General features: G+C 46.1%; 1 protein-coding gene across 8 annotated transcripts in view; it reads right to left on the bottom strand.

Annotated features, from left to right (window-relative positions):
* The window catches only part of PDZD2 (PDZ domain containing 2), a 257,816-nt gene that overhangs the window by 92,608 nt on the left and 151,665 nt on the right, over positions 1-13,543 (bottom strand). For 7 of the 8 annotated variants that reach the window (XM_060280336.1, XM_060280338.1, XM_060280333.1 and 4 more), the window contains one exon: positions 2,144-2,594. In XM_060280336.1, coding sequence (XP_060136319.1) covers positions 2,144-2,594 — 451 coding nt within the window. Of the gene's footprint in view, positions 1-2,143; positions 2,595-9,075; positions 11,615-13,543 lie in introns of those variants that run through there. The other variant, XM_060280340.1, reaches the window with a different exon arrangement.

The raw sequence follows: 13,543 nt of genomic DNA, 5'->3' as shown, positions 1-13,543 counted from the left end.
AGGAAGCCACTCAACAGTTGATTGCAAGAGATCGGGAGGGAGATAAGGGACTCTAGCTCCCTTCCTGGTCTGCCCCCTTGCCCCGCCCTTCATTTTTGAATGGTCTGCAGAGGGAGGCTGTTTGTTTCCCCAGCACATGTGACTGGCTGATTAGATTATCTCCCTTTCCTTTCCTAAAGCAGCTGTAGAACTGTGAGTTGAACCCCATGAAAACAGGATTTTTTCCCTTTGCAAAGTAAGCTCAACAACTTTGAGCTGATCCTCAAAAATGGAGCTTTCCCCCTTTGCAAAAGAAGCTGCACAACTGTGAGCTGATCCCCCCAAAAATGGGGCTTTACCCCTTTCTAAAAATTATGTTCGTGTTATGGTCCAGTGCATGTTATGTTCCGAAAAATACGGTAGATGACTGCATATGGCCCCTAGCCTTGAAATTGTTCCCCATCCCTGCTTCACATACCTTCACATGGGGTGGTTTGCTGTTGCTGGGATACTGATTCCTTGCAAAGGGCTGCCTAAATTTCAGCCAGGCGCCACACTTGGCGTCGGGTTGCCCACCTTCTGCAGTTAATGTCTAGTTATTGCTCAGGACCGCAATACCTCAAGGACCGCCTCTCTCCATATGAAACTACCTGGAGCCTGAGATCATCCTCTGAGGCCCTTCTTCGTGTGCCTCCCCCATGAAAAGTCTGGAGGGTGGCCACACGAGAACGGGCATTTTCTGCAGTGGCTCCCTGCTTGTGGAATGCTGTTGCCTTCATTATCTATATTTTAGGTGTCAGGAAAAGGCTTTCCTCTTTAACTAAGCCTTTGGATGATTAACATCCAATGTCCTTTTAAATATGTTGTGGGACGGGGGATTATTGGTTGGTTATTGTTCTCATTTTTATTATGTATTTTGTGTTTTCTTTATACAGTCGTACCTTGGTTCTCGAATGCCTTGTGACTCAAATTTTGGTTCCCAAACGCTGCAAACCCATAATAATAATAATAATAATTTTATTATTTATACCCCGCCCATCTGGCCGGGTCTCCCCGGCCTCTCTGGGCGGCTTCCAACAAAAGAATAAAACACAATAATCTATTAAACATTAAAAGCCTCCCTGAACAGGGCTGCCTTCAAATGTCTTCTAAAAGTCTGGTAGTTGTTTTCCTTTTTGACATCTGTTGGGAGGGCGTTCCACAGGGTAGGCGCCACCACCAAGAAGGCCCTCTGCCTAGTTCCCTGCAACTTGGCTTCTCGCAACGAGGGAACCGCCAGAAGGCCCTTGGTGCTGGACCTCAGTGTCTGGGCAGAAGTAAGTGTTCTGGTTTGTGAACTTTTTTTGGAAACCGAATGTCTGACGTGGCTTCCGACTGAATGCAGGAAGCTCCTGCAGCCAAGTGAATGTTGTCCCTTGGTTTTCGAAAGTCGAACAGACTTCCAGAACAGATTCTGTTCAAGAACCAAGGTATGGCTGCACTGTAATTTTATGCTGTGAACTGCCCTAAGATCTACCGGTATATGGCGGTATACACATATAATAAATAAATAAATAAATAATAATAATAATAGAGGAGGAAGGGAAGAAGGTCACAATGTAAGCTTTGCGCTCTGTAGACAATCTACCTGAATCATAATTCCAATGGAAACTGCTTTGTTATTGAACTAATAATAATAATAATATATTTATATCCTGCCCATCTGGCTGGGTTTCCCCAGCCACTCTGGGCGGCTTCCAACAGAAATATTAGAATACACCAATTTCTTACAGATTTAAAGCTTCCCTAAACAGGGCTGCCTTCAGATGTCCTCTAAAAGTCTGGTAGCTATTTTTCTTTTGGGTGGGAGGGCGTTCCACAGGGCGGGTGCCACTACCGAGAAGGCCCTCTGTCTGGTTCCCTGTAACTTGGCTTCCTCGCAGCGAGGGAACTGCCAGAAGGCCCTCGGCACTGGACCTCAGTGTCCTGGCAGAACAATGGGGGTGGAGACGCTCCTTCAGGTATAGTGGACTGAGGCAGTTTAGGGCTTTAAAGGTCAGCACCAACACTTTGAATTATGCTCGGAAACGTACTATGCTTCTGGTTGGTTGGTTGGTTGGTTGGTTGGTTTTCAATTAAGGCGACACCAGCAGCAATAAAAATGTGAAATTAAAAAATTATTTACCTGCAGAGACAGTTCACTTGAGGTTAGGTCTAGAATCCCTCCGTCTGAAAGGCGGGAGCGGTACTGCCCTGCTGGAAACGGTGAGTCAGCTCTTTGAAGTCGATCCTCCAGTTTGCTTTCTGTGCTGGATGCCTCGGGGCGCAACCCATCCATTTCCATAAGGGTGCAATGTCCATTTCCCTGCTCAGTCCTGGAGCTGCTTTTGCTGCCTTTGTTGCCTTTGCTTTCCTTGCCCCCAGGAGGAGTCCTGGTGATGACGCCAAACTTTCTAGTCCTTTTGCCATTTTGTGCTGTCTTCCCGCTGGGCTCCGAGGTAGGCCGGGCTTTGGGTTCGTTGCTGCTGCTGTTGCTGTTGTTGCCATTCGACGGAGGAAGAGGGGCCTTGCGCTTGATGCGACGCAACATGATCAGGTAGATGAAGCCGCCATTCCAGCACTGGTCAGCAAGGTAGCTGCAAGAAATGAAGCAGATGCACGCATTAAAAACACCCTGTTGCAAAATGCTGCGCATTAAGCACTCATCCAAGTCCTTTATGTTGGAGGGAATGTCAACAGAGGTTCTTATTTCCATATGTGGTGAGAATGCAAGCCTGTGCAATTATTTTGGGAAATGGTCTTTGAAGAAGTCTCTTCTATTACAAGACAAGATGATACAACCTGATCCAAGGCCTGCTTGATTAAATCTGTTTATAGATGACCGTAATAATTTACTGCTTAAGGACCAACTAACCTTTTCCACGTAACAGACTCTACAGACAGAGAATCTCACCTAAGAGATCTACAGCAAACCTTTTTAGAACTAAAATATCCACCTGATGAAGTTAAACAACAGATCAACAGAGCCAGACCGATACCTAGAGAGAACCTGCTGCAAGATAGACCCGAAAAAGAAAATAACAGAACACCACTAGTCATCACATACAGCTCCCAAGTTAAAACAGTACAACGCATCATCAGAGATCTACAGCCTCTCCTGGACAATGACAGCTCCCTTTCTCAAGCTCTGGGAGGAAGACCTTTCATTGCCTACAGACAGCCACCCAATCTTAAACAACTCCTCACCCACAATAATACAACCACCAGACTTAACATGGACACTGGTATGAGAGCCTGCAATAAACCCAGATGCCAACTTTGCTGCCACATACACCCGGACAACATCATTACTGGCCCCAACAACATCCAACATACCATCTCAGGACTATTTAATTGCTCATCTTCAAACATTGTGTATGCCATCAAATGCCAACAGTGCCCTTCAGCTCTCTATATTGGACAAACAGGCCAAACCCTACGCCAAAGGATAAATGGACATAAATCTGACATCAGGAACCACAAGACAGAGAAACCAGTAGGAGAACACTTCAATCTCCCAGGACATTCTATACAAGATCTCAAAGCAGCTGTTTTATTACAGAAAAATTTCAGGAACAGACTGGAAAGAGAAGTTGCTGAATTGGAACTCATCATCAAGCTTAAAACCATGGAGCCACCTGGGATGAACAAAGACATAGGATTCTTATCTCATTATGCATGATCAAGCTTTCTTTAGCGCCTCAGCCCTTGCTTTTCCCCCGCAGGACCAATTGCAGTCATCAGCAGTCGTTAACAGCCATCTACAGGTTTACCACTCCTATCAGCCCATCACCCATTCCCACCCACCCCCACCACCCTCTGCATATACATAAGGGTCTGACTCTTCTGTTTCAAGTGTATCTGAAGAAGTGTGCATGCACATGAAAGCTCATACCAAAATAAAAACTTAGTTGGTCTTTAAGGTGCTACTGAAGGTATTTTTTTATTAACCTTTTCCACATCTACTAACATACATACCGTAATGTTCTATGGCAGGCATAGGCAAACTCCGGCCCTCCAGATGTTTGGGACTAAAATTCCCATCATCACTAGCTAACAGGACCAGTGGTCAGGGATGATGGGAATTGTAGTCCCAAACATCTGGAGGGCCGGAGTTTGCCTATGCCTGTTCCATGGCATTGGCTGAGATGCTCTATTGTCATAGAATGTAAATCTGACGGAAAGTCAAAAATCATTGGGCTCAAACTAAGGGTGCTGGGAGTGAGGCTTACAGCAAGCCTTGGAAAACTAACACTGCAGCGCTTTTTGAAGACAGCACAATGAAGCTCGTATATTAAATCTCACCTCCAGTCATTAGATGCCTGGGTGCCAATTGGTTTATCATAATGCTTTTCTGTCTTATAGCCTCAGCTGCTTCGTCAATAAAATGAGACAGTAATAATACGGGCCTATTTTACAAGGTTGTTATAAGGTTTGCAAAGCTAATGTTTGTGAAGCACTTTGAGCTCTTAGGGAAAGTGTTGTGCGAAATCTAAATATAATTTCTAAGACTTATTTGCTTAATTGGGGAAGTAGGTTCCTATAACTGTGATTATCTGCTCAGAGAACCTGAGGCTTGTGTAAAATGTTGAATTCTCTGGCTACCTGTAGACTCCCCAATCTGCACATTCCATTTGCTCAGCCCATGGTAATCCAGGTTTTAAGAGTTCTGTGAATAACATCAGAGACGTGCTCCTGCATGCAATCAATTTCTATGAAAGATTTAAACATGTTGACACCATGGAACAAATGAGAACCCCTGAACAGCATTAAGTAGGACCGAAGCTGTATCATTTCAGGCAAAGAAAATCCCAGCAGATCTTAACAGGCAGGAGGAAGCCAAGGTGTTGAAAGAGAATGGGTGGTATGGCCCTTGTGAAGAGCCTAAACACCAGGCATGGGAAACCTTTGGCCCTCCAGGTGCTGCTGTACTACGTACAACTCCCATCAGTCTCAGCAAGCATGGTCAAGGCTGATAGGAGTTGTAGTCCAACAATCTGGGGGGGGGGCAAGAGTTTCCCACCCCTGTTAGTCGCAGTGCTAAAGCAATACAAACATGCAAAGCTGTGTTATAGGCCCCATCCGCACTATATGTTTAAAGCAGTACCATACCACTTTAAAAAGTTACGACTTCACCCAAAGAATCCTGGGAATTGTAGTGCTGAAAGTTGTTAGGAGACCTCCTATTACCCTGACGGAACTTCAGTTCCCAGAGTTCCCTGGGAAGAGGGATTGATTGTTCCCACTCGAGGAATTGAAACTTGTAACTTTACACATTACACCCTAAGCAGGCATTCCAGCCCAGAACTATGGCTCCTCCACTAAAATGACGTTTGTTTGTTTTTCTTACAAATCAAGCCGTATATAAAATGTATCTATCATCTCCCTCTCCCTCTCCCCCCCCCCTCTCATTTCTATACACAGGGCAGTTTAGAATAAAAAAAACACATGACAACTACAAACAAAAACATTGCCCCCCAAACAATTAAATAGACCATAGATTGTTTAATTAGCCAAAAGCCTGGGAGAAGAGGAATGATTTTGCCTGGCACCAAAAGATATGCAATGAAGGTGCCAGGCATGACTCCCTGGGGAGAGCATTCCACAAGCGGGGAGCCACTGCAGAAAAGACCCAGTCTTGTGCAACCACCCTGAGAGCAACAGCACTCTGCTCACCTGAAATCCCCAGCAACCAGCATTCTGAGACATCTAGCCTCCAGCGGTACAGGTGGAACCACATTGTGGCTATTATCTTCCAGGAGAAGGATGCTTCTCCACACTGCTTTCAGGTGCCCCTTCTCATCCCATTGATTTTCCCGCCTGGTCGGGGCAAGAGATGGGAGTTCCACGCACCCAACTCTCAGTGCAGCGGCTGAGACTGGATGCCGCAGCGTCATGCAAACAGCGGCTGGATTCAATAAAGTCTCTGTTCCGTTCTGGCAGCCAGGAAGCCAAACAGGACCCCAAACCCTACTTTTGGCAGCTTGTAAAGTGCTTGGAACCAGCCAAGCTTTCAATGAATCTGGCCTCAGAGTATTCAGAGGGTTTTGTGTTTTATTTTTCAGTGTTTAAAATCCAAATACCATAAGGATTTCAGTTGGGGTTAGACGGGAATTTGCTACGCGGTTCACTCTGTATATGTTCCTCTCATTATTAACTTGGAAGCCCCGGGCTCTCATGGAAAGCTATTTATTTTTCAGTGCTGCTTTCATATTTCAAGGCGGGGTTTTTTTTTTGTTTTTTTTTGGGGGGGGGGAGAAAAGAAATATTATTGCTAACCAGATTTCAGTTGAGCTGAGATATTGAAAACAGAAACTGCAATCACTGCTGTAGAACTGGAATATTCACTTCAGTTGGCGATGAGTGGACTCAGTTAGGTAAGTGTGGATTCAATTAAAATCCTTGACATTAAGAAGCTGGTAACTGATTCCACTTAACCAACCAGTTCTTAGTACTTCTGAGTCACTATGCTAAATCATGATACCACAGATTCTCTAACATTTCTGCAGTTGGTCTCATTAGTACAGTATTTCGACAGTACCCAGGTGGTTCTCTGAATGTAGCTGGGATGGGATTGAGCACATGTAGCCTTCAGCCCCAACCCCAAAGAGGGGAAACCCCAAACCATCCAATGAGGGCTTAGCATGCTCAATGTCAAGGACGGGTTGGGTGTAGAGGAATGGTGGAGGGGGGGGGGAAACCAGCTGGGGAACCCCCAGGGGAAGAAGGCTCAGAGCCCAGGGATTGGTGGTGGGGCAAAAAAGAGGGGGAAGACTGGGGAGAGGAAGTGTTGGACGCTGAAGAGGTAACAAGACTTAGTGAGCTGGGAGAGTCTGTGGCAGAGAGAAGTCTAGAAGCACATAGCTGCCAAGTTTTCCCTTTTCTCGCGAGGAAGCCTATTCAGCATAAGGGAAAATCCCTTAAAAAAGGGATAACTTGGCAGCTATGGAAGCAGAGACAGAAGCAGAGGCTGGAGAGGAGGGAGGGCAAGAGGCAGAGATGAATCCATCCTACTCCCTTGACCTCTAATTTGGAACTACTCTGGGACTAAACCTGTCCATGTAGCATCATACCTTATAGATGGATTTATATCTTCCACCCCAGCCCCAAGATAGGCCATGCCAAGCCCTGGATTGGATGTAAGTAAGCAGGAAGATAGTCTCATATGTGTGTGCCGACTATAGGTTGGAGGGGCAGTTCCCCTGCTTGCCCGAATGCACTTGTGTCTGCTAGTCCTTTCACACAAAGATCCATTTCTGGTTTCTGTTCTCCCCGCCCCCATATTTTTTCAGTTTAATTCGCAGGGGAGACTCATTGGTCTTGTCAAACAACTGGGAGTCAGAAATCCTTGGTGATCTGTGATCACCCAGAGTTCTACCGGTCTACCTTTCACCTTGTTGTTGTTTAGTCGTTTAGTCGTGTCCGACTCTTCGTGACCCCATGGACCATAGCACGCCAGGCACTCCTGTCTTGCACTGCCTCCCGCAGTTTGGTCAAACCTTTCACCTACCTCTCCCTTAAGGCGACTGTGAACAGCCCAGATCACCTCCTCACCATGACATCATCAGTAATGGCCCTTGAGCTTGAACAAAGCATACAGATGGTGCCCTGTGACTGCAAGGAGAGTCATACTCTGAGCTCATCCTTCATCCCACTATTAGTAAGCACGTTGGATCTGTCATATTTCAGGTAAGGCAGGATAATTCGCCTGAGTGGTATTCTGCTGCTGCTTCTTCTGCTTCTTCCACCCACACACAGCTCCAAACCACATCAGATGCAACAAATACAGAGTTCACATCCAGCACCCTCTGGCTGGGCTTTATGGAGGCAACATGACCATATTTGAGGCTCTGCTACCCAGAGCATTTCTGTATTGTGGTATCCTAGGAGAGCTATGCAAGCCATCCAATTCATGGTGCAACATGAAGCAACTGGCTCGGAATAGCATGGAGTCTTAGACAGCCATGTATGGCGCTGACTGGAAACACAGATCAAACATGATATTCAAACTCTGCATTTACTGAAGTATCCTGCAGGGAGGGAGAGCAGGGCCCTGAGCTCAGTTCCAAAAACAGCACTGCCCATCCCCTTGGAAGCTGTCCTTATATGCATCCAGCACCACCCCTTGGCTGATAGAATCTACATGTACTTTCGTCAAAAGTAGGGTGGTCAAACAAGAAAAAAATTACTGGGTGTTCGATGACACCCATCCTTCCCCTGTGGATGTTTTGCAAAGGGTGGAGGCAGACCCAAGTAATTCTGCCCCAAAGAACTGTAAAAATAAAACGGCAGGCATGTAATTAATTCTCCAGTGTCCCTTCACACCGCTTGTGACATAGGGCTTGTGTTTCAATCCCATGTAATAGGTCCCATCAAAACTTCAGTGACACATTGGGCTAGAACGTGCTTCACAAAGCAATTATTGTACAGCACAATGCTAGGCTATCACTGCCTCTCCTCCACTCCACGCCTGGATCCCTTAGTACACCAGGCAGCTGAGCCCCCTCAATATTCAGGGGGCATTCGGCTCCGCCCCAGCTCCTTGCGGCGTTGCGCAATTTCAGAGTGCCGTATGGTGTCATGTGCGTGATGTCAAGGCATCGTATGACATCATGCAGCATCAACACAGGCCCCCTCAATCCTCTTAAGAAGAAGGCGCCTCTGCCTTAGTGCAATCTTATAGGCTATGCAGGATTGAAATAAACGCACTGACATGCACAATCAGAAAGGGAGGTTTCTGTTATGGTACATCAGGCTATTTGTACCATTCCCTTTATTAATGATGCTCCTCTACGAATGTTGTTGTTTATGCAGCCAGAATGGCACCCCCCCCCCCCATGCACAAGAGGGAGGAATCAGCAGGCTCAGCGGAATCCCCCAGTTTGCAGAAGTAAAGAAATAAAACATTTTGGGAACTCCCCAAATCAGCATGAAGAAGACAGAATGCGGATCAATTCCTCTTGCATCATCAAAGGGGGAGGCGACAAAAGTGGGAACAGATGTGCGTAACATTTATATGCATACGTAGAAACTAACAAATAATTGCTATACTTTAAATAGAAATACAATATAACTCACCTCTCCCTACTTATGGTTCTGTAACTTTAACCTGCATTCAGAACAGAGAGTCATTCAAAGTCTCCTTCAAACAGAGGACTCCCCTCCATAAAATCAGACACAGGCCCACCCTATCAAGGAGTTATTTTTCAGCAGAGTGTGTCAGCCTTGGTAAGGAAGACCCTCGTCTCCTTGATCAGTCGTACTCCTTGGCATCTTCAACTCAACTCTTAGCTAAGGCGTCCATTGTGAGGGTAGCACACAGTTTGGTTTATTAATGAGGACATCTGTCTCCCACCCATGGCACTACAGTTAACACAGGGCCTCCGAAGATCAAGCCCTGAAAGGAAGATCTCATCAGACAAACTGGGACATATTCAGAAGGCAAAAAAGTTATATTAAGCTCCCGTTTGGGGGCATTGTGCCACAACGCGAACATCAATCAGTTCGACTCAGCCAACCCTCCCCTTTAAAAAATCACTGCACAGTCCAGGCTGCCACTGTTGCACATCTCTCAGCTGCACTCATTTAATTGAAGGCTTCCAGGGCGGCTTCAAATACTGTAGTAATTTTAGTTGTCAGGCAGCTAAGTGGTTTAATTAGTCATTTAATGTAATAAATTTTTGCCTCCTCTTTCAGTTGCCATAAGCCTGGAAACAAGAAAAAGGTATCATAAACCTGCAACCTGTACTCCACATCTCTTCAGTTAAAACAACTGCATCTCCACAGCAGACACCGATCTACTCTGCAAACCCCAAATCAGTTTTTGATTTGAAACACCCCCGCCCGCATCAAGCTATGGGAAAGGCGGTTCCGAGACTTCACCGAGAATTGAAGAATCCTAGACCCTCAGGTAATTCCAATTCCCATGTCTCTACATCTTCTCAGAGAGAGAAATTGTAAAAGCTGCTGAAAGTTAGCTGTAGCAAGGGGCCAACTAGATGGGGCCTGGGAGACTAATTAAAATGTAATAATTAGCAGCCCTGTGCAGCTGTCAGATCAGGGAAGTGGCACTTTGGGCAAGGACGGTCAACCCCTTTCTTCCCTTGCCCTCTCCCCAATCTAAGTGACCCCCAACTCGCTTATAAAAGAAAAGAATTGGGGAAGAAGTGTGCCTTCTTCCACAGTGCTTTCAATTGAGGGTCTCATCCAGTCTGCAATTTAGAGAAGGCACAGGAGCATACAGTATTTCTCTTCCCTCTCTCTTGCCCTGTTTCAATCACATTTGTGCATGCCTTTCCAGATGCAGGGCCAGCCCGAGCATTAGGCAGAGTGAGGCGGATGCCTAAAGTGGCCGTAAAATGTTGGAGGATAGAACCATGTGAGCGACGTGACCTGTTTTGTGCCCCCCTCTAAACCAGCCCCCGCTCCTTAAGTGAAGGGCTGGGTCAAAGTAGGAGTCAACTGCCAGTTAGGTTAGCTTCAGGACATGAATGAGAGGGGATGACCTCTGCCTCAGGCAGCAAAATGAATTGGGCAGGCCCTGAATTGATTTATCGTACACCACCAAATAACTGTAACTGTGAACCAACCGAATGAAGCTGTGTACAAGGTAGGGATGCCAAAGCCGTACATCCTTTCACTTTTAAAAAAGAACCACCATTAAGGGATTACTTTACATAGCCTCACAGCATTGGTACAGAACATGTAATGAGAAACTTTGGCTCTTTAGATATTTCTGGGCTACAACTCCCATGCCAGCACAGCCCATGATCAGAGATGATGGGAGCTGTAGTCCAACAACATATGGGGGGGGTCCCAGGTTCCCCATCCTTGTTAGAGAGTATGCAGCAATAGGGACACAGGATAACAGCATGGTGTTCTGCAAGGCTGGGGTTCGGTGTTATGTGGCAGAACATAACTACAGCAAGCATGGGCAGTATCTTTTCTGGCAGATGGGTGAGAGAAGGAGAATCCCATGTCTGTCTCCAAAAGGTGTCTTGCGGGTGACAAATCTGCTAACATTTCTCCTTCCCATTGTTTCTTCCGATTTCTCACGGCAAAGAGGTTACGCCACATCCCTGAAATCTGCAACAGTCCCATAGCTTAAAGGATTTCATGGCACCTCCAAGACTAGGAACCATATTGCGCCATGATCTTTCATTAAATAGTCAGAGTACATTTCATCAGGTACACAAGGAAGTGGGTTCTAATCCGTGAAAGCTTAGGCTACAATAAAACTGTTAAGCCTCAAAGGTGCCACAGAACTCCTTGTTGTTCTTGCCACAATCGGCTAAAACAGCTGCTCCTCTGGAACCTGCCTGTGGCTGCAAAGTGAGTTCCCATTACCCACCGTGTTTTTACTCTCAACATCCAATTTCTTTTCGCATTTAGAGAAGAGTAGTGGAGAACAAAAGACACAGGCTTGTTCCATCATGTTATATTGACCGCAATGAACACACAACCTGATATTTCGCAAGCGACTCCTCCAAGCTTAAAACTAGTAGCCACTGTCGGAGGCGGTATGCCAGTTGCTGGAGACCACAGAAGGAGAGAGGGCTGTTGTGTTCAGGCCCTGCTTGTGGGCTTCCCGTGGGCTGACCACTGTGAGAACAGGATGCTAGACTAGATAGGCCTCTGGGTTGATCCAGCAAGGCTCTTCTGATGTGGTGTAGTGGTTAAAAGTGGTAGACTTGTAATCTGGGGAACTGGGTTCGCGTCTCCGCTCCTCCACATGCAGCTGCTGGGTGACCTTGGGCTAGTCACACTTCTCTGAAGTCTCTCAGCCCCACTCACCTCACAGAGTTTTTGTTGTGGGGGAGGACGGGAAAGGAGAATGTTAGCCGCTTTGAGACTCCTTCGGGTAGTGATAAAGCGGAATATCAAATCTAAACTCTTCTATTATTATTATTATTATTATTATTATTATTATTATCATCTCCTTATGTTTTCAAGTGATGAGTCAAGCTGCTTCTAGGATCAGGTGCATTGCTGTTCTGGGGAAAGTAGAAGCCCTGATCCCTAGATCTCCTGCCCCTTCTACATACATATTTAACACTATTAAAAAAGGCTTTGCCTACAGGGCAGCTGGGCAAAGTGAATTGCATGCAAGACGCAAACCGACCTCCACCTTAATTTGACCAGAGACACACAAATGTATTGGCCTCAAAAAAAATCTTGCCATGACCCCACAGAGCTAAGGCACCCAACAACTTAATTTGACCAGAAGAAAAGTACCAGCCCCACTAAATCCTCTTAGTACCACATAACCTGACCGCACGAGCCAGAATTTTTGTTTTGTTTTGCTTTCTTCTCTGAAAGTTGACCTAAATTTGCATTAGATATGCATGTGTTCACATATGCAAATCAAATGCAAAATCTGGGTCTATGCCTGAAGCCTTTTATGTACCTGCCCAGGGCCCAGTCCCACAAACCCTTTTGGCAACCGGGGTTTTCAGTGACATACAGCAAATGTGGATTGCAGTGCCGGTTGGTCGGCAGCCTCAGCACATGCTAGCAGCGGTCAAGGTCACCACAGGATGACTAAAAAAAAGTGCCTGCCACAGGTTGTGAGGTTACCTCAAGCATTGGGGTCGTTGTTTAGTGGGCAAGCTGGAGTGTGTGCTTTGATCATCCTGGCTACTACAACACAGTTGGCAGCAGTCTGCATAAATCCCCAAACATCTAATTCTGCCCTGAAAAGGCCCCCCCGAGATAAAAAATGCTGTAGACTGAAAAGTGCCGGAGCAATAACTAAATATAGCCACCCCTGCAATTGTTTGCACAGGTTTAAATTTGTGCTGGGGTGCAAAGGAGACGTAGAGAAGGTGCCCTTCTTATCGCTTCTAACTGTTGCCAAAGGACAAAAGCAATGGAAGGGGAAAACAACCAACAAACAGAGGAGCATCCTTCTGTTAAGCATCACACTATCTCGTTTCTGCCACACAGGCTGAGTGCTAATTGATGCTTGTCGCTGGCTGTAAATCAACATGCCTGCTTTGCTGGAACCCCTTTTGGATTTCCAAATTGGAGCCGAAGGATGTTTACTTATAACAACATTTCGGCAATTAATTCAATCTGTCCATTTCTGTTTCGTAGGGTTTGCAAGGACTCGGCAAAGCAGGCGGCACCTGTTTCCACAGATAATGCACGCACGCTCCAAAAGACAAATCAGCAGCTAATACTTTAGACTCTGCAATAATTACTTTTAATGAATGAGTCATAGTACAGAGCAGCAGACAAACACTGCTCCTGCTTAGCCATGCAGGCTAGATGTCTCCCAACATCTACAAAGGAGGACCTTAATGTTGCATTTCCAAAATAGAGACCCCAATCAGCCTTTGTTAAGGAAAGCTGGGTGTCTCGCAAATCACTCCCAAGGTCATAACCATGCAATCAGCTCAAAGCATGCTGCTGCCACTCGCTGCCCTTGCGGGATAGTCCTGGATGTCCCACTTCAAGGATAATAATACAGTTCACGTGTAACGGATGAAGAAGGTAGCCTTGCTACAACCTTGGGGAGGACAGCTTCATAGTGTATCAATGGTTT

Source organism: Zootoca vivipara, chromosome 11 (assembly GCF_963506605.1).
Source record: "Zootoca vivipara chromosome 11, rZooViv1.1, whole genome shotgun sequence".
Lineage (NCBI taxonomy): Eukaryota > Metazoa > Chordata > Lepidosauria > Squamata > Lacertidae > Zootoca > Zootoca vivipara.
This window is presented reverse-complemented; position numbering and strand designations above follow the sequence as displayed.